The 20,386-nt window shown below is 40.3% G+C and overlaps 1 protein-coding gene across 4 annotated transcripts in view; it reads left to right on the top strand.

The window, feature by feature from the left end:
• nectin3b (nectin cell adhesion molecule 3b) overlaps window positions 1-20,386 on the top strand; it is an 85,917-nt gene that overhangs the window by 35,340 nt on the left and 30,191 nt on the right. For 3 of the 4 annotated variants that reach the window (XM_058415140.1, XM_058415142.1, XM_058415139.1), the window contains 4 exons: window positions 3,644-3,991; window positions 9,948-10,247; window positions 12,704-12,821; window positions 13,448-13,599. In XM_058415140.1, coding sequence (XP_058271123.1) covers window positions 3,772-3,991; window positions 9,948-10,247; window positions 12,704-12,821; window positions 13,448-13,599 — 790 coding nt within the window. In that variant the 5' untranslated portion in view covers window positions 3,644-3,771. The remainder of the gene's footprint in view (window positions 1-3,643; window positions 3,992-9,947; window positions 10,248-12,703; window positions 12,822-13,447; window positions 13,600-20,386) is intronic. The other variant, XM_058415141.1, reaches the window with a different exon arrangement.

The raw sequence follows: 20,386 nt of genomic DNA on the forward strand, positions 1-20,386 counted from the left end.
GGTCACTGAGTGTGTGTTTGTTTGACTGGAACATCCTACAAGTGACTGATACATAAAAGATGTGGGAATGTATTGCAGACACGGCTCTGAATTCCATCATTCTCTCCACCTCACCACATGAAGGGAATGCCTGTGCGTGAGGGGAGGCGTGTGCGAGGTTGTGTGTGTGTTTGCGTGTGGAAGGAAGGTTGGACTAGTCGGAGTGTAATAACACACAGGTTGTCCTTTATGTGGCCCATGTCTCATGGGCCCGTTTTGCCTTTCTGTCTCTCTCTAGTCACCCCCCCACACACATTCTTGCTTCATCTCTCTTGTCACTCTCTTTTACGCAGACATAATTAAACTTTTGTTCAGCGAATGGAAAGAGGAAAAACTATCGGAGGGCGACAGTGTGGTGGAAGGTAGCAGATGGAAAGGAAGCGAGTGGTTAAAAGGGGGAGGAAATGAGGGATGGAGAGAACAGGGAGAACTCTGTGGTCGTATTCCCATGTTAATTATTTTCTGTCGTTACTGCTCTGAAACAGCACACCCCTTGTTGCACTGTAAGAAAAAAAAAATAAATAAATTATCTACCAGCAAGTACAGCACCAATCACATAAAGTGTGGAAAGAGGTTTAATAGTGAGAGGCTGTGAGAATGGAGCATTTAAATTTTATGTTCTTCTAATCACAAACAATTAGAAATTACTTCTAGTTAATTAACACAGCTACTGTGGAAAACACAAACACCAACGAACAGGAAAATTACAGTTCCGGTTTAACTGTGAGTAAATAAAAACGGCTGGTTGAAAAGTCCATGCACTTGAGTAGGAGAGGATGCAAGATAAAAACCTTGCTGTTATTTTTGAGAAGCAAAAACTAGACCATTTTATGATTTTGGTGGGCATATGGTGAATTTATGGACTTTTTTTTATATGCTTTTATATTTATTTACTTCTCAAATGCACCTTCTTTTATTTAATATAATTTATCTATTTATTTATTTGAGTGGAAGATGCTTTCACCTTTGTAGAGTAAAGCTATCCAGTGAAACTACCTTCTGGAAGCAAAATCTGGCTTTTCTCTAGGCAAATTTTACATTTAGTCTAACTACTACTTCAACTTGTATGTGTGTATGTATGTGTGTATATATATATATATATATATATATATATATATATATATATATATATATATATATATATATATATATATATATATATATATATATATAATATATACATAATGTGTGTGTGTGTATATATGTATATATATATGTATATGTATATATATATGTATATGTATATATATATGTATATATATATGTATATATATATATGTATATATATATGTATATATATATATATATATATATATATATATATATATATATATATATATATATATATATATATATATATATATATATATATATATATATACACACACACACTACCAGTCAAAAGTTTGGACACATCTTCTAATTCCATGGTCTTTCCTGATGTTTATTTCTTTCAATGCTGAAGGCGGCCGAAATACACAATAATCTCATTTGAACAGTTGATATTGAGATATGTCTGCTACTGATGCTCTGTAAAGCCTTCATAACGGCTCTAATCTGAGGTGCTGTTAATTGGTGATTTCTGAGGCTGGTAACTCTAAATGAACTTCTGCTCTGCAGCAGAGGTAAGTTTTGGTCTTGCTTTACTGGGATGGTCTTCATGTGAGCCAGTTTCATCATGGTGCTTCATGGGTTTTGCAAATGCACTTGACAATACTGTTCTTGCAAGAACTATTCCAGAACATCTGACCTTCGTGTCTTAAATAACAACTGACTGTTTTTTGTTGTCATTACATATGGATTACCAAAGTCCATGTGCGTTATTTCATATTTTTGAAATCTCCAGTATTGTTCTAGAATGTAGAAAACAAATAAACTTTTGGTAGTGTGTATAATCTAATCTAATCTAATCTAATCTAATCTAATCTAATCTAATCTAATATATAATATTTGTCCTCTGCAAACACCTTAATAAGCTGCTGTGTGATTGGCCTTGCAGAACAAGAAGGCATCTTTCTCTGGTGTATCTTAGCTTCCCTTGTCCCTGCAGCCAAACAGATAAAGTCACGAACGTCTTTGCTCTCAGAACACAAACACAGAATTATATAAAGAAAATGACACAGTGGGTTGTTTTATCGTGGCTGCTTCATTATACAAGAAAAAATAGGTTATTAGCTGTGATTTGTTTTTACCTGACTTCAGTTTTGCAAAGATTTCTGACACTGTTAATGCTCTTAAGCCAAAAAATACCTAGTGACTAAATGTTAGAGAGTGCAGCTACAGCTTTGAGACTCGTAACCAGCTTCCTGTCATTTTCTCTGCCGTAATAACACGCATTAGGTAGTTGTAGGTAGTTCTGGCATCACCTCCATTATCTGATCAGGTTTATTTATCTGGCGCAATCTGATGTCGCGTTACAAAATTTACAGCAATACAACAGCTGGTATATTTATACCAGAAACCTGAACCTGTGTATATAAAGTGGCTTTATGTATAGCTGTAGCTGGCAATGGAAAAAGCTCCTTCAAGATCACATTCCTCTGATTCATTATATTTTCTTTCTCTTGCTAATGTGGTAATGGTGTAGGCAGTGTGGAGATGGATGTGTAAGACCCATGCCAAGTAAGTTGTTAAATAGTTACCATTCACAAAGTCTGTGTGTGCTAGGCACATGAGCACAGCGAGGAACAGAGCTTAACCTTTTTTTCCAGTGCAAGGGGAGGAATCCGCGTGCATAATCATTGTTGTGTCTACCCAGATGGAAAAAGAAAAGTAATTTGGTCTGTGATGTCTTCTGAAGAGAAAAAGAAAACAACACCGAGGAGGATCTTCAGATGAGGGAATTACTCCAGTGAACATGTGAATTTAACCCTGTGGTGTCCCAGCACCTGCTGGTCTTACCTTTTGAGCAGATCTGGTTTATAACAGCAGTTAGTAACATCATGAGCAGTGATTTCATCTAGAGAAATGAGTGTGAGAATGGAGTCCACTCCCTTGACGTTTATTTTCGTCCTCTTTGCATTCCTTGACTTTTTTTTCCCCCTGTAGTTACTTTACTAGAAAAGCTTCACACCTCATAACTTCATGCTGCTTTTTTTTTTATATTTATTTTTTCCAAAAGCCTTGTGTAAGTGTTTTTCAGCAAGTTTTAGGTGGACATTAATTTTAGGTTCTCAAGCTCTTAAAATGGACCCCTGTGGTTTTATTTTCTGCTTTTTGCCATCTGACAAATTGCAACGGCTAGCTGGTGTATGGAAGAGAATAAAAGACTCTGCTTCACTGATTTTTTTGTCTCTGATCCAGTAAATAATAAACCATAGTGTGTAAATATATATAATACACTGGCAATTCTGCTTACAAGCAAATAAACATAGAATAATTAGTAATTTGAGGTTGCAGTAATTGATGCACTGTGTTGTCAGTTGAGACTCTTTGACTTGGAAGATTCATGAATTTTTGAGAAACATGGCTGATTGTTTTTCCAACTGGAGAACAATTTTAGAAATGTACAATTTTGCAAAACCCATAAACTGTGGAGTGTTAGAGAATAGACAAATGATAGGTGAATGCTATCTTATGTTTGGTTCATATGTCTCTTCCTCAGGTGTGTGTGGTAGCCAGGTGGTGGTGCCCCCCAAGGTGAGCGGTGTGCTGGGGAAGAATGTGACTCTGAGCTGCAGGATTCAAGTAGACTCCAACCTGAGTCTGACGCAGAGCTCATGGGAGAGGCGCATGCCGTCCGGCTGGGTCACTGTGGCCGTCTACAACCCCATGTTCGGCATCTCCATCCAGCCCGAGTACGTACGCCGCCTGTCCTACCGCATGCCCTCCAACCATGACGCCACCATCGTCCTGGAGGATGTGGGCTTTGCAGACATCGGCGAATACACGTGCAAGGTGGCAACTTTTCCTTTAGGCAACACTCAAGCCTCCACCACCCTCAGTGTCCTCGGTGAGTTTTAGTAATAAATGCAACTCATCCCTTAATATACATGGCTGGTGTCCTGGGAAAGGTTGGACTTTTTTACTGTACATGGTTCTTCTTTTGCATGCATGTAATGTTGTAACATTAAAGTGTAGTTACTCTCAGAAATGAAAAGACATAATTTAAAGCTCTCATTCTCACTGTGGTGTAGGAGCATCATAGCCAATTTGACAGCTGGTATCTGTTTACAAACTGAAATGATGAGGTTTATGTCAAACACGTCGCTATCCAATATCAAATTTTGACATTCAGGATTCAAGGAATTCACACTAGGCTTGTGAGAGTTTGGAGGTTTTAAAAGCAGGCTTTTTTTTTTTTAAACATTTGATGACAATTTTTAAGACTTTTTGCTGTGACACTTACACCATATATATATTTGCATTGGCCTAATTATGATTTGCCATTTTGTTCGAGTTTCTAGGGTATGCAACTATTATAGGAAGGTGTATTTCTTGCAGGAATTAACACTATCCTAGTGGAAGTCATCAGCCTAATAAAAGCTCCATATAAAGCTTCTTACTGTGCTCAAGGATGGACTTACAGTCTTACAGTCGGATATATTCCAGGCCTGACCAAAGGATTAAGAAGTGAAGGCTTGTGCTCAAGAAACATCAGAGCACTCTGCTAAAGCAGCACTAACGTGACGAACACTAAAGATCATCGATAGAATCTAGAATAAGATGTGCATAGTCTATGTACTTAGTCAGAAATGACGTACACAGTGATGATTTATGTTCTGGTGTACAGGGGAACCTCGGCATACAAACTTAATTGGTTCTGGAGGCGAGTTCTTATATTGTGAGATGAATGTTCCCATGAGAAATAATGTAAATGCGGATAATCTGTTCCAGCCACCCAAAAATATTACCAATATGTCCAATACAAAGTGTATGTAAACTGTATGGCTGCTTACAAAGAACTGACCCAAGCCAAGCATTCCATGTCAAGGGTCCTCACAGGAAGTCGTGCCACCAAGCTTGGGTTAAAAATAGAACAGACCAGCCACGCCACCAATCTGTCAACAAAAAAACACCCGGAAAATCACCTAGTTTTTGAGTATGCAGAAGGCAATGTTGGTATCGTGGGTTGACTTTTTTGAAACTCTTTTGCTGACTGAAAAAAGTTCTGTAAAATTTGTAAACTCGCTTTGCTTGGCTTTCCATTGATCCAAACAAGTTTTGAAAGACTCCAGGATGTACGTGCAACTTGGCTGATGTTTGTTTTGGCTTGTTCGTATGCCGAAAATGCTTCATATGCAGATGCAAATTTCTTGCAAAATTTCATTTCTTAAGGCGAAAATTCGTAAGGGAGGGCATTCATATGCCGAGGTTCCTCTGTAACTATTGCTCTGTAACTATTGCTTTGGATGATGTTACAGCTCATATCTAACCAGTCAGTTAACCCTACATGTGATGGGTCTCTTGTGATGCTTCTGGTCTTTTAGTTTGTCCTTTGTGGGTGTGGCCTCTCTTTTTTGTATATCTACGCCTTTTTTTTTTGTATATGTAGATGTGATCTCTCTTAATATTATGGATGTGGCCTATTTTTTTTTATACATATGGGTGTGGCATCTTTTTTTTTTTTTTTTTTTTTTTTTTTTTTTTTTAGTGGTATGACTCTTTTTTTATCTTGGCGTTTTTATGTACAGTTATTTATGTACAGTTTAGCTTTTAGGGCTATCTAATTAAACAAGACGTAAACAATGCACTGATCAGTGTGAATATTGTTGTTTGATTTAAGTGTTATATCGACTATGTACATTCACCAGAGGTAACAACGACCTCTACTGCTTGCTTCTAAGCTTTATATCTGTGTCTCTATACACATCTTAATGAGCAGTCATACAGAGAGGTGTAATGCACAGAATACTAATTTATCACAATGTCATATGGTGGTGTCGCAATACATTATTCAAACAGCAGAAAAATAAGCATGAATATGTGCCCTAGGTTTCCATATTCAACTTATAAAACCATTTAACATTATAAAGACACAATGTGTACTGAATGTATATTCAGCCATGCATTAGACCATAATTAGCCCAAAAGGTTCATACACTTGAGATGGAGATGCATCATTCTTCTTGTCTTTGTAACTTACCTGACTTTTCAAGCTACAACTTTGCTTAGAAACTACCCCAGGTTGCTGTAAAATACTCAAACATGTTTTTGAATCCTGCATTCTCCTCGAACCTCCCAATCTCTACATCGATTTATTTAACATGGACTGAATCAGCTGGATGTAGAATATATTGTAGATGCAGACCTGCTGAGTCAAGAGCCTTGTATACACCATACTGTTACACCTCTAGCCATATATGACAGGATAAGATTTAAAAAAAAAAAAAAGTTTCCCTTATTGTTTTGCTTGATGAAAGTAAATTAGGAAGTGAAGTTGAGTGGGAATTGAGGTGACATTGGGTCATATCCTCCTGTATAAGGATTCATGTGTCTTTATTGCTTTGTCATGTCTCTTTATTGCTTTGTGATGTCATATTTAATTTGCACAGAATTGAGAAACTCTCAAATGACTTGACAGTGATCACCTGTTACTCTGTCTTACCATCTGAATATAGCTTTCATTTAGACCATGCTAAACGATGGTCCAGTCACAACAACCGGTGCGGTCAGTAATATACCTTAAACAACTGTGACCAGTATAGTAGGTGGAGCTGAAGGTGATCATAAATCAAACCCACAAATGTTTCTCTCCAGCTGGCAGTTTGACTCCCAGGGCAGCGCCATGTGAAAGCGATGATAATGCAGACAGTGTGTGTGTGTGTGTCCGTCTGGACTTACCTGATTTAGCCTGAGGGAGACTCTGTCTCAGTAGCCTGAATTTAAAAATTCAGGCTATCGAGAGTGTTCAAGTGACTGACGGAGTGTGATTCACAACTATTATGGGTAAAGTGGCGTGACAAATTGTTGCACATGTATCACTATTCAAATGGGATGGTAGCAAATGGAGGGTGTTTGTATGTGAGTGGGATAAAGGGAGAATGAACAGGTGAGGGGTGTGTGTGTGTGTGTGTAAGAGAGAGAGGGGTGGGGTTTGAGCGAGTGATTCCTCAAAACAGTATGATGTCATCCTGTCTCCTGCAACCCATCTGCTTTGCTGCAAAACTCATGAGAGGTTTGTGTGTGGGAGAGAGATTGTGTGCACATTGAGTTAAGTAGGCATTATAAGGTTATGGAAATGTAGGTATGTAGGTGACCACTGAAGTGTGTGTGTGTGCGTGCATAAAAATGGGAAATGGGGAAAAAAAGAGAAAAGTCTTATAAGCTGAGGTCCTCTGTGATGGAGGTATAAAGAAATTGATGTAATAAAGGTGGGGGGAAGAAAAACCATGTAATAGTGTCAGTGTATGGAGCAGAAAGGTGGGGAGGGGGGCATGCGCAGGAGCTATAATTAGAGCAGAAGGAATGTAATGTGTCTGTGTGTATGTGTATGTCTGTGTGTGTAGTAGATACAGAGCCAAGATGCCCAAGTATTTTTAGGGGCTTCTCTATAAGCCGAGGTCAAGGGAGTCTCCTTGAGTATCGTGTGGACTCTGACATGTACACGAGGCCTGCGTACAGTCACAAGCATGTATGACATTTCACACACACACACACACACACTCATACATATATATTCAGTGGTAACTCTGAGCGCTCAGCTGCTGCTCATGCTGAAGGTCAGGCAGGAACAAGAGAGAATGAGCTGAGGGGATTGGGATGAGGGAGGGGTGGAAAAGCAAACAAAGCTGACTCAATGAGGCAAGGAAGGGGTGTTTGTGTGTGTGTGTGTGTCCCATCAGTCACTCCCACACCCCTCAGTCCAAGCTGAAATAGCAAAAAGATAATGATGGATACACATCATACCTACAGTTAATGATGAAATCCTGGTTGAGGTCATGTGTCTTTCTCACCATCTCACAACTGAACCTATAAAAGTGTGTGTGTGGGATTTTAGTGGAGGGGTTTTAAGGTCTGCTGCATGTTTAACTAGTTATTTGGTTTCATTTGTAAAGAACCCCAGGTGGGGCAGTGTGTAGCATTGTTTCCTCACAGCTCCAGGGCTCCTCCATCAAAAATGAGCTCAGCTTACTGTTTGTTTGGGTTTCCATCCAGTTCACTGGTTTCCTCCCGCCTCTTAAAACATGCCTGTAGATGGATCAGTGAGCCTAAATCACCCCTAGCTGTAAAGGTGAATGAATGTACAGTATATATACATGATGCCCTGCTACTGCATCCAGAGTGTATTCCCACCTCACCTGCTGTTCCCAGGATAGGCTTCAGAGCCACAATGACACTGACCAGGTGAATAAATTAATGAAGAGACAAAAACAGAACTTTTCCAGGATTATGTTGTACTCAGTAGGAAGTTTATCAAACTCTGTGTAGATTACCTGTAACTTGGGCTACCATCTCTTTATTTGTAGCTCCTTCCTTTGAGTAACATTGCAAGGAAAGTAAATAAGAACAGAAGGAATTGAGAACAAACCTCTACAGTGCTTAATGAGTTCATGGTCACTGAAGCATTCCTTTAAAGTGATGCAAGTTATTTTGGGAAGTGATGGAACTTATATCCTATAGTAAAATAATTTAAAAAATATATATAAAACCATCTGTGCAGGATGTACCTGTTTATCTAGAACCCTTCTGTCTCCTCTCTCCTCGATTCCTCGGATGAGAAAATGGCTCGTTTTAATTGATTTCTCGAGCTTAAGCATAGGATGAAGGATGTATAGTGGCATCGATTTGTGTTTGGGACACACCCATGGTCTGGGCTATTTCTGTTTCCACCTCCATGCTTCTCTTTAGTAGTCTTTGTGCATTGGCAGAAAGGGGAATTAAATTCAACATGGCTGCTTGTTTAAAGCATGGCTCTGTTGGCACGGGAGTCTCAGGACTGTAACCGTACTGATAACGGAGACCTTAGAGAGCTAATGTGAGGACACTTGGTTACAATTCTATGAAATTCTCGGGAGAAAGTTTCAACTTTTGTTATTTTCCCGTGACTTGGGGAATGTACCGTGTTTTCCTGGTAGGAAATGTGCTAGAACAGTTACAGAAGTATATGATGTTCAGTTACAGATGCACTATTCTCTGTAAGCTACTATTATCTAGCAAGATTAGGGTTCAGTTAAGTCACAAAGTTCTAGTAATAGTTCCTCATAAGCCCTTGATTGCTCTTGTAAAATGGACATTATTTAGTTAGTTACATTATTTACTGTCCAGTGTCACCCAAATGAGGATGGGTTCTCTACTGAGTCTGGTTCCTCTCAAGGTTTCTCCCTCATATCATCACAGGGAGTTTTTCCTGGCCACCGTCGCCTCAGGCTTGCTCATTAGGGATAAAACAGTTTAATAATTTAATTTAATATTTTTTTCTCTACTTTTGTAAAGCTGTTTTGAGAAAATGTCCATTGTAAAAGGCACTGCATAAATAAATTGAATTGAATTGAAAATTTGACACTTTAATTAATTATGATGTACTATTTAAAACAAAACTGGTGTTTAACTGGTGCAACTTTGCATCTCCACTCCAGCACTCGTGTGAAACGCACTTCCCTGTCCATACAGCATGTTAACAGAGACCTTCAGCTCCTCAGGAAAACCCCTCAGTGACTCAGATCAGAAATAGCTCTTGTTAGCAGCCGTGGTCATCGTCACTGCAAGAAAATCACTCCTGTTTCAGTCGAGTACCAGCCATTTTCTGCCAATTTTAGATGAGCAAATAAAAGGCTATGGAGCTAACTAAGCAAGCTTAGCATTTTAGCATATGAAGGTTTCTTAATATGTCCATCCGCATGTCAGGAAAAATGTAATCGTTGATTAGGTGTGTGATTATGACTTGCTACACAGTGCTTAAATTTTCTCTCTCTCTCTCTCTCACTGTCTCTCTTCTCTCTGTCTGTCTCACTCTCCCTCTCTCTCAGTGGAGCCAAAGGTGTACATATCCGCCGGTTCCACAGCTCTGTTAGATGGAGGAAATCTGACCACTGTGGCTACTTGCATTGCCGAGCGTGCTCGTCCCCCAGCCACTGTCTTCTGGGAGTCAGATCTGTACGGCACATCGGAGGTGCACATCCAGGATGACAGCAATGGCACCACAACCACACAGGTGCACTACACCTGGGAGCCCACGCGCCACGCCCAGGGTGACACCCTCACCTGTGTGGTGAAACACCCAGCCCTGCCCAGTGAATTCAGGATGCCTTACATCATCAATGTGCAGTGTGAGTGTGTCCTTTGTACTGTCTCTAGGTGTGTATATGTGTGTGTGCAGTGTGCAAGAAATAGTGTGTGTGTCCTTTTTACTGTCTCTGTGTGTGTGTGTGTGTGTGTGTGTGTATGTATGTGTGTGTGTGTGTGTGTATATATATATATATATATATATATATATAAATATATATATATATATATATATATATATATATATATATACATATAAATATAATATGTGTGTGTGTGTGTGTGCATGTAGCGTGTCTGTGTGTGTCCTCTTATCCCACAATGCTGTTGAATCCCGATTGAGAGTTTTAGAGTAACGGCTCTTTCACAGGTCCTGTATGGTGGATGCTCCACAGAACCCAAGACTAATAATAAATGGATTGAAAAATGTTAGTTATTTAAGAAAGAAAAGCATTCCATCATCATGTAACAATTTTGGTAAGGAGTTATTTATTTAATATTTATAATATAAAAGGAGTTTTCATTATCACTGCTTTATAAAAGTCAGAGGTAGAGCTTTAAGTTGCAGCAAAAGGAAGTGAGTTTACAGGACAGATGAGTTTACGCTTCTGCAGTTTCTTGGTAACAAAACAGAATAAAAAGAGTCTGGTGAGGGTTAGCGACTGTTTATAGAGAATATAATGTAAGTAGGAACAGGAGGGAACATGTTTCTTGAATGTTTCACAATACTGAGTAAGCGTAATCAGAGGAGAAAGTATCACGTCATTCTCTAATATAAAAAATTGTTATCATTAGCAAATGGCTGCGGTTTAATAGGAATAAAACACTTGGGTACATGCCGTTATTGTTATTTTGTGGAAGTGGAAAAGTATCAGTAAGTCAGCACTTTCCGATTAATCAGAATCCAGCATGCAGTGGTCTGGATATGAAAGCAGCGAGCAGTTGAAGATGCTGCAGACACACAGTGATGGAGAAAGCTCTGGGAGTGCTGAAGCGTAGCTCCTTTACAGCAGCAGACGCTTCCGAGAGTCGCCTCGGTTTCACGTAAACACTTCTGTCTCAGATCAGGATCAGATGTCGGTCTGTGCTCAACCCTGATATCAACGTGGTATCGAAACACCGAATCAATGTGTTTTTAATGTTCTTGGACGTAGGATCAGTTTGTCTTTGGCAAACTATATAACAAAGTTTCTTTAAACCACGAGTTTCTCCAAAAACCTCACTGCCGTCAGAATCAAATGAGTCAGTGACCTTAGACTCGTGTTCCCTTTTCTGCTCACGCTCTGTGTGTGTGTGTGTGTGTGTGTGTGTGTGTGTGTGTGTGTGTGTGTGCACGTTCAATTCCAGTCACGCAGAGTCTCTCTCTCTATCCATTTCATCCTGTTTCTAACTTTCTATCTCTAATATTTCCACCCTTCAGTTTCTCACTACTGCCTCCCTTTCCTTCCTTTTCTCCCTCTACTCTTTTCTTTCTTTCTTTCTTTCTTTCTTTCTTTCTTTCTTTCTTTCTTTCTTTCTTTCTTTCTTTCTTTCTTTCTTTCTTTCTTTCTTTCTTTCTTTCTTTCTTTCTCTCTCTCTCTCTCTCTCTCTCTCTCTCTCTCTCTCTCTCTCTCTCTCTCTCTCTCTCTCTCTCTCTTTCTTTCTTTCTCTTTCTTTCTCTCTCTCTCTCTCCTTTGTATCACTTTTTCTTTTCCTTTCTCTCTTTCTGTCCCTTTCATTTTCCCCAAAACAGTTTATCAAAAGCATTCTCTTTGTGTTAACCTTTCCCCCTTCTCTTCATGTTTTAGACTTTCATTTCTCTTTCTCCTCCTATCTCTCTCTCTATCTTTCTGTCTCTCTCTCTCCCTCTCCCTCCCTCTATCACACAGTGAAACATGGCATGGTTTGGCACAGCACTCAGGGTTTGTTCATAGATCAGAGCGAGACCTATTTATTTTTAGTGGCTATGTGGAGTGCTTTTTAGTGTCTGAAGAACTTGTCATATATATTTTTTATAATGCAGTTGTGTGTTCCTGCATATCCAGAGTGAACAGCGGTGATGTGTGTATGCTGAGGCAGCAGTGACAAAAACTGCTTGAAGTTTAGCTCAAATGGCCAGAATGTGAGGCACAGCCAGTCTCATCCACCCACCTGCCTTCACGCTGCTTTTGTTTTGTGTTACAGTTTTCTGAAATCAGTAACCGGCATCGATACGTAACCATACAAACACGTCAAATCTGATCTGTAATTTAAAACCACCTTTAAATATGGCTATGATCCTGGCAGAACAGTCTGGAAAAAAGAAAAAAAAAAATTAGTCTGCTTGAGGTCATCGATGTCTGATTAGTTAGACTCCCAGAGTAAGAGGTTATATTGAGGGGTTGCTTAAAAATTCTCTGTTTGACAAGGTGTGGTCATCCTGCCTTGCTGTACCTGCCCTGAATGAACCTTTTGTGTGTGTGTGTGTGTGTGTGTGTGTGTGTGTGTGTGTGTGTGTGTGTGTGTGTGTGTGTGTCCACAGTTGCTCCGGACATCCTGCTGCTGGGCTATGATGGGGACTGGTATGTGGGGAGGGAGAACGTCCAGCTGAAGTGCCAAGTCAAAGCTAACCCACCGGCCCACCACTTCCAATGGATCAGGTGTGTGCACACGCAGCCACGCGCACACACACAGACACACACACACACATGCAGACAGGGCTGTGCTGTTCGTGCAAGCCTTCTGGATCGGGTTCAGCTTCGTGGTGTTCATAGGCCTGATTCCAGTTACAGCACTGTGAGCGCAGATGCTCCATCTGAAGCACAACACACACACACACAGAGCACCAGTCGCCCTTTTTCCTTCTCATTACACTTCCTGAGCACTTAACATTTAGAAAATTGCTTTTTATTATTCCAGTATCCGGGAGTTGAGCTACCGTATTTCCTAGACTATAGGATGCGTGTGTACGCCTCCAGCAGGTGCTGTGTGGAGTCTTTAGTGTGATATTTAGCTACCCAGATGGAATCTCTGAACGTTTTTGTAAGAAAAAAATGTGCATAATGCAGCAGCTGATTAAAGTCTAATCCTGCTTATAGCTTTTTCAGTAACTGCTTATTACAAAGGTTCTCGACCTCTCGAAAGGTTCTGATCATTAAAGCTGTTGGATTGTTATTACTACACATTGACCTTAGCAGCGCAGAATTTTCAGCAGCAGCATATTTAAGTAATTTTTAATTGTATTCGGCACACTGTTACATGGAAGTGACTTGTGTGTGTGTGTCAGGCTGGACGGGGAGATGCCAGATGGAGTGAGGGTGGTGAATGATTCCCTGACGTTCCTGAGACCACTGCAGAGGAACGACTCCGGTGTGTACAGGTGCGAGGTGGGAAATAACATCGGCCTGCGCACCCGCGACCTCAGGATCCGTATCCAAGGTGAGACAGAGTTCAGAACAAAAACAGCTCCCTGCTCTGCGTGTCAGCATCCTGTAATGCACTGCATTTGGTTACAATCAAAAGGCTATCACACGCAAACATGAGGTATCGTTTACTACGTGCACATGAAGGATGCATACTTTTGTATATATGCAATCACTCACACACACATGCACGCACACATAGACACACACACAAACACACATTCATTTAGGCTGTAGGGTGTGTCTGTGAAACTGAGCAGAAAGAGAAATGGAGAGAAAGAGAAAGTCTGTGTGTGTTGATTAGCCACCATAGCTGTCCAGATGTTCATTAAAGAAGAATCCTCAGAGAAATCCAGGCTTTCACTCCATCTTGCATGACATCATGCGTCACCACGGGGTCAGAGGTCACTGCAGGATAAGTTCCGTTGTACCACTTTGGCTGGTGTCACCTGTATACACGAGAGCTGTTGCTCCAGAGAGAGGGTGTTTCCAATTAAAGTTTGGCTTCATTCACTGAGATTTATAAAAGCCGAGAGTAAGCTGTAAAGATGGACTGTTCCAGTCTGTAAGGGGTGGCCGCTGTAGTGATTGCTATGGCGACTGAGCTGAATATTTTGCACATGCGCAAATCTGACTTTACACTCCTTTGGTTTAGCCGTTCAGCTTTGATCCATGCTACAGTGATATTTGGACACTTCTGAATGCTCCAGTTAAATCAGTGGTTAGACCAAAGACGTATAAAATTCACTTCAGTAAAAGAGAGAGGATGTGAAATGAAATTGAAATGTTCTGTCATCATTTAATCATGTGTTTTTCCTGTAGTCTATAGACTTTGTCCTGAGTATTTTGTGTTCGGTTTATGCAGAAAAGTTATGCAGAAACTTTTGTGTCGTTAATAAAAGTGTAGGGTCCTGATTTATATGTACACCCTAGCTAGTTAAGTCCTTTACCTTTTCCACATGTGTTGCCAGGTCTACATGACTGAATCAACCCCATGAATATTTCAAAACTAGCCATAAAACTGCTGTTTTCATTTCAGCTTATATCACATCTTCATTTACTGCAACTTTAATCTTAACAGCATGCCCTGATTATGGATTTACCGTTTGTATTAAAAACAGATATAATAACCCTCACCACCCACTTTATTACCTGTATTACCTGTAAGTTCATGTAGTTATCTAATCAGCCAATCATATGGCAGCAGGACAGCACGTCTCAGCATGCACATCAAAACTAGACGTAGATGAGCTACAACAGCACATCATGTTTGGACTTGTCAGTCAAAAACAAGAATCTAAAGCATTGCTAATACAATAAATAAATAAAGGCCTTCAGGCTTTTGAGGCTCATCATATTTCATAGATTCCATTCTACACCGTTTCGTGTTAAATTCCTGGCTTTATGTATAAGCAATTTTTTTTTTGGTTATTCTTGTTCATAGACGTGTTATCATGACATTATGAGCTGCACCTTTCATTCAGTCTCGGAGCAGAGGGCAGTTTCATCACAGGTGTACCTCTCGCTTGTGTCAGGCTCTTCCTCCGTCCTGTGTTGGTCTTGCTGTCAGCTGTGCATGAAGCTGTGTAATTAGACTCACCAATGGATCTGCAGAACATCTTGCTCCTGCACGCACCGTTCCCTCCCTGCACCAGTCACGCTGCTTACAAAAAATATTCATGAAACATTCACAAGCTCATTTCAAACATTCACATGTTCATTATTTATTTCCCCCCTTTTCACATGCTTCCCCTTGAGAGAGATTAGGTGTGTGTGTGTGTGTGTGTGTGTGTGTGTGTAGGCATGCTTACATAAGCATGTGTTTGATGTTGTATTTCTGTCTCACTCTCGTGAGTATGCTGCATCACTGGCTTGCATCAAGAGATTTTGGTATCTGGTGGAATACCTTCTGCAGCTGTGTGTGTGTGTGAGGGAGGGAGAGAGAGAGAGAGAGAGAGAGAGAGAGACACTCAAAAGTTTCCCTCATGGTGGACCAGTCAGATGTCCCACCAGCATCAAAACTGTCAGCATTTCTGTCCTTGTGGGGACATTTGCTCTATATGAAAACGGGCCCCTACACACATCCTAGTAATTATATACAGCCGTTGAGACTCATGGGAGTGTTTCAGACAAATGAAATTTCTACCTGCCCTGAGAAGAGGTTCTGCTGCATGAACAAGCGCAAAAACAAGGTGGCGTCATGATTTTCATACATCAGCAAGTGACCGAGGAACTGACCACTATTTTTCCTCCAAGTATACATTTCATTAAAAAAAATAATGCACCTCTGGATGGTTCACCTCAGTACACATCACACTGTCACTGATTATTTTCATATAACAGCATGCAGGCGTTTTATTTCGTATTTAATACATATGTAAGGAAGAGTTGGTAGGAACTGGATTTAAAATGAACAAATAATCTCACACTCGTTTAAGCAGTATTGCACAAGCATTAGTACAGTTGCTGAATACCAGAACCACATGATTGTGAGCGTGAGATTATTTTTATACAATAGTTCTTTAAACAAGAAATTAATACTGAGTGACCTTTCAGACACAGTGTGACCAAATGCTCTGTTTAATTTTTGCTCCACAAGTGGAACTAGATCCCTGAAGAAGGCACACTCACTTTACAGCTCATTGGCTTATGGGCTAGCTAACTCACCAAGATTTGTACAATCCTGTTAAAAAAAGTAAAATTCCAGTAAAATTTGAAAATTTCTTTCTTTTCATCTTCAAATGAACAGCTTTTAAATTTTAAGTTAAGTTATCATCCTGAAAGTATCATCCTGCTCGCTGATGAGGTCACTAGTACTATTGTAGTAACAGATTAGAACTAGGAAGTGGAATTTTACCTGCCGAATACATGTGAGCAAAGTGATGTGTACAGAGACTCACCCCCGGCCTGTTGAAGAAATACAAGAACTCTAGAGATGCCATTCCAGTAGTTAAATGAACAGACCAGAGTTAATTCTTGTATTATAGTATACAAATTGTTGCACACAGATAGATAGGTAGGTAGGTAGATACTTTTTTTTGATCCCGAAGGAAATTCCAGATGTCCAGCAGCAATAGAGACAGTAACACAAAGACAGGTTGTAGATTACACACTGTATATCTTACAAATAGTCAGTATACACTTACTAGTATAAAGTATAGAGTATAAAGTTACTAGTACAATGCTAAGAACAAAAACTACAAGATATATAAGAAGCATATAAATCACAGTTTAAAAAGGGGGAAAAAAACAAACATGAATAAGAGAAATGAGGTTAATTGCAGTGCAGCCCTTGATGTGCAATTTTATATGTAACAAAGTGACTGTGCAAATAGTATTAATTGTTCAAATACCTAAGTAATTGTGCATAGAGCCGCATGAAGGTGACAATGAAATTGAGTCTGTTTGTAATGGCAAGATATGCAATAGTGAGAGAGAGTAGACCCTGAATTTAACGGATGAGAGTTGTACATGTAACACCATGATGTATATAGCAGACAAGCTTTAGCCTAGATCTCCAGTCCACATTACCATGTCCCTGTAGAGAGGTGTTGAAGAGCCCAATGGGAACAAAGGATCTTCCAGGTCTGTCCGTTGAGCAGCTTTGTGACAGAAGTCTTCCACTGAACACACTCCTCTGTTTGCAGAAAACAATGTGCAGTGGGTGGTCAGGGTTGGCCATGATGAACAGCATTTTGTTTAGAGTCCTCCTTTCCACCACTTCCTTGAGAGAGTCCAGCTTCACACCAACCACCGAACCAGCTCTTCTGACCACCTTGTCCATCATCCCTGCTTTTCAGGCTACCTCCCCAGCTCACCACCGCGTAGAAAAGCACACTGGTGATAACTGATTGATAAAACATCATCAGGAGCTTTTTGCAGATGTTGAAGGATTCGCCCTCCTTTACATCCCTTATACACCCCTCAATGGCAGTATCATCTGAGAACATCTGCATGTGGCATTACTCTGAGGTGTAAAGAGTGAACAGGAAGGGGGCTAGATGGCTAGATGGCATCTCCAAAACTGCAGCTCTTGTGGGGTGTTCCCGGTCTGCAGTGGTCAGTATCTAACAAAAGTGGTCCAAGCAAGGAACAGTGGTGAACCGGCGACAGGGTCATGGGCGGCCAAGGCTCATTGATGAACATGGGGAGTGAAGACTGGTCTGTGTGAGCCGATCCAACAGACAAGCTACTGTTACTCAGACTGCTGAAGAAGTTCATGCTGGTTCTGATAGAAAGATGTCAGAATACACAGTGCATGACGGGTCAGGGCTGTTTTGGCAGCAAATGGGGGACCAACACAATATTAGGCAGGTGGTCATAATGTTATGCCTGATCGGTGCATGCTCTAGTGCTATCATTTCCTTTCACTGGTATTAAGAAGCTCAAACCTGTTCCAGTATATCAATGTACACATTGAGCTCCATGATGTCAAGGGAATTGTGCACAGAGCCTCCATGATGTCAAGGGCATTGTCCAACATCCTACACAGAGTCCTGACCACTGAACACCTTTGGGTTGACCTGGAACACGACTGCACCCCAGACCTTCTCATCCGACATCAGCAATCTATTGACTGTAAGAGCACAAATCCCCTCACGCTCTGTGTCCATAATCTAGTGGAAAGCCTTCACAGACAAGTGCAGGTTATTATAACATCATATAGAGGCTATATCTGGAATGGGATATTTAAAAGCACATATGAGTGGCGTGTGATGGTCAGGTGACCATAAACATTTGGCCATAGTGTATACTATATTCAGTAATGTATGAGTAAACACTTAAACTGATTCTGGATGCTCTGGCTATCTTGCTAATATTACTGCTCCATTAAAAATTTGCTCCAGATGGTGGATGAGGCAAGAGCCGCCAAATGGAACGTGTTATGGATTTTGTGACTCATTTCCCCTTCATGTAGACTCTTACATGTTACATCCAATAGACACCAGCAGGCATGCTCAGTCTTACACTTTCCTGAGTGTCAGTCTTGGTTAAAGCTCCCATGAGCATTATTTGAGACTGTGTGTGTGTGTAAGAATTTGTGTGAAAGGCTGTGTGTGTGTGAGAGATGTATTCTGACCTTCAGCAGCTTGTCCCCTCCTCTCCACGTTTCCTTCCCTCCGCTCCATGATGTGCTGAGGCTAGAGGGCTCTACTGTGTATTGATCAGTACAAATTGTTCTCGAAGTTCACAGCCCCAATTCGAATACATTAAAATAAATTGTCATTTTGTGTGCCCATGTGCTTTTAAAAGCATATATCATATATAGGCTTTATTTAATGCCTTTAAAATCCCATCACTTTAGCAACACCATTCTGGAGAGGTGTGTCTAAGAACTGAGGAATTGACGGGAATTTAGGGAGGGATGCTGTCGTATTTATTTCGTCCATTCTTTTAGCCAGACCTTGACACTCTCTGTCTCTCTCACACACATACACACACTCTCTCACACACACACACACAAAGTCCCTTCAAAACATATCCATGTGTTGTGTTTTGTGCATCGTCCTTGCCCTCTGGAATATGGTGTAAAGGAATGCATGCAGTCTGCTACATTATACCTCAGGGTCTACTACATTGAGGACAATGCAACATTTATATCTAACTGTATCCATACAGTGGAAAACATCCCATACACATCAATTCCTTCTGCTGAGTGCATGCGCACATGCGCGCACACACACACACACACACACACACACACCGCTGGCTACCAGATAGCTCTATGCTACAGTAGGGATAGGATGTTCTGTATTGTGATCAATGGTCTCCTACAACCCCTTTCTCTCAGCTTGTGTATTGCACATGCATGACTCCGAATGCTCCAACACCCAACACAGCAGTGCTCTAATCCAACCCGGCGGTCACTGCATGCCAATGCTGTGCTGCAGTCTTCAGACGTCTAGCTAACCCTAAGCCTAAACTTTTGACTTATTCACTGTGATGCAATGATTTGTACTGTAACATTTCCTTCCTTCCCCCCTTTCTAGCTCACACTTCCTCCCTACCCTGTTTCTCCCATCACCTCTTTACTCATCCGTACTTCCTCTCTCGGCTAACGCAGCGTTCTGCACTAGGTTTCATTGTTGTGCGAAGCTTTTCACGTTGTTTTCTCTATTCACACTGGAATGTGTGGAGTTAGCGAGAGATGCTAGTATGTACAACCTCATGATCCCTTTGTCATAAAACTCAAAAGTCCAAAGAGGTCTTGTTTTAGTAACTTTTTTTTAATGCTCTTTTTCTGACCGAAAAGTTTTCTTGTGATTTTGAGATGGTAAAACTTGTGCTAGTATTTTGTAAAGGCCATGGTTGTCAAATCATGATAAATGAAAAGATTTCTATGAAAGTTTGCAAAAATACAAAAAAAATAAAAAAATGGCCGGCTTTTTCACAGATAAAGTGAACACTGGCTGAAATCTTGCTATTCCCAATAATCTGACAATTATTATCTTTAACCTCTTGCATTTTCAAGCTAAACCATTTAGTTTGTTATTAAAATTAAACAAAAAAAATCAAGATCTTGAGTAAAAAATAAATAAATAAAAATGAATAATAATATGCACCTCTCTGGACTTCTGGACTTTTCCCACCTCCCATGTTTTATGTTTTATGTTGTCTACTGCCCTGGACAGCAGTTTCAGGTTTTGCTTATTTAATTAATTGTTTAATTATTTAATTTTGATTTGATTTATTCGCTAAAGACGTAAAACTGGAACTGCTGCCTTCACGGCTGTAGATACAGACCGTAGTTTAATGTAATAAAGATAACATTCATGCCATTAGATAACTTAGACAAGTTCATG

The sequence above is a fragment of the Hemibagrus wyckioides genome, linkage group LG18 (assembly GCF_019097595.1).
Source record: "Hemibagrus wyckioides isolate EC202008001 linkage group LG18, SWU_Hwy_1.0, whole genome shotgun sequence".
NCBI lineage: Eukaryota > Metazoa > Chordata > Actinopteri > Siluriformes > Bagridae > Hemibagrus > Hemibagrus wyckioides.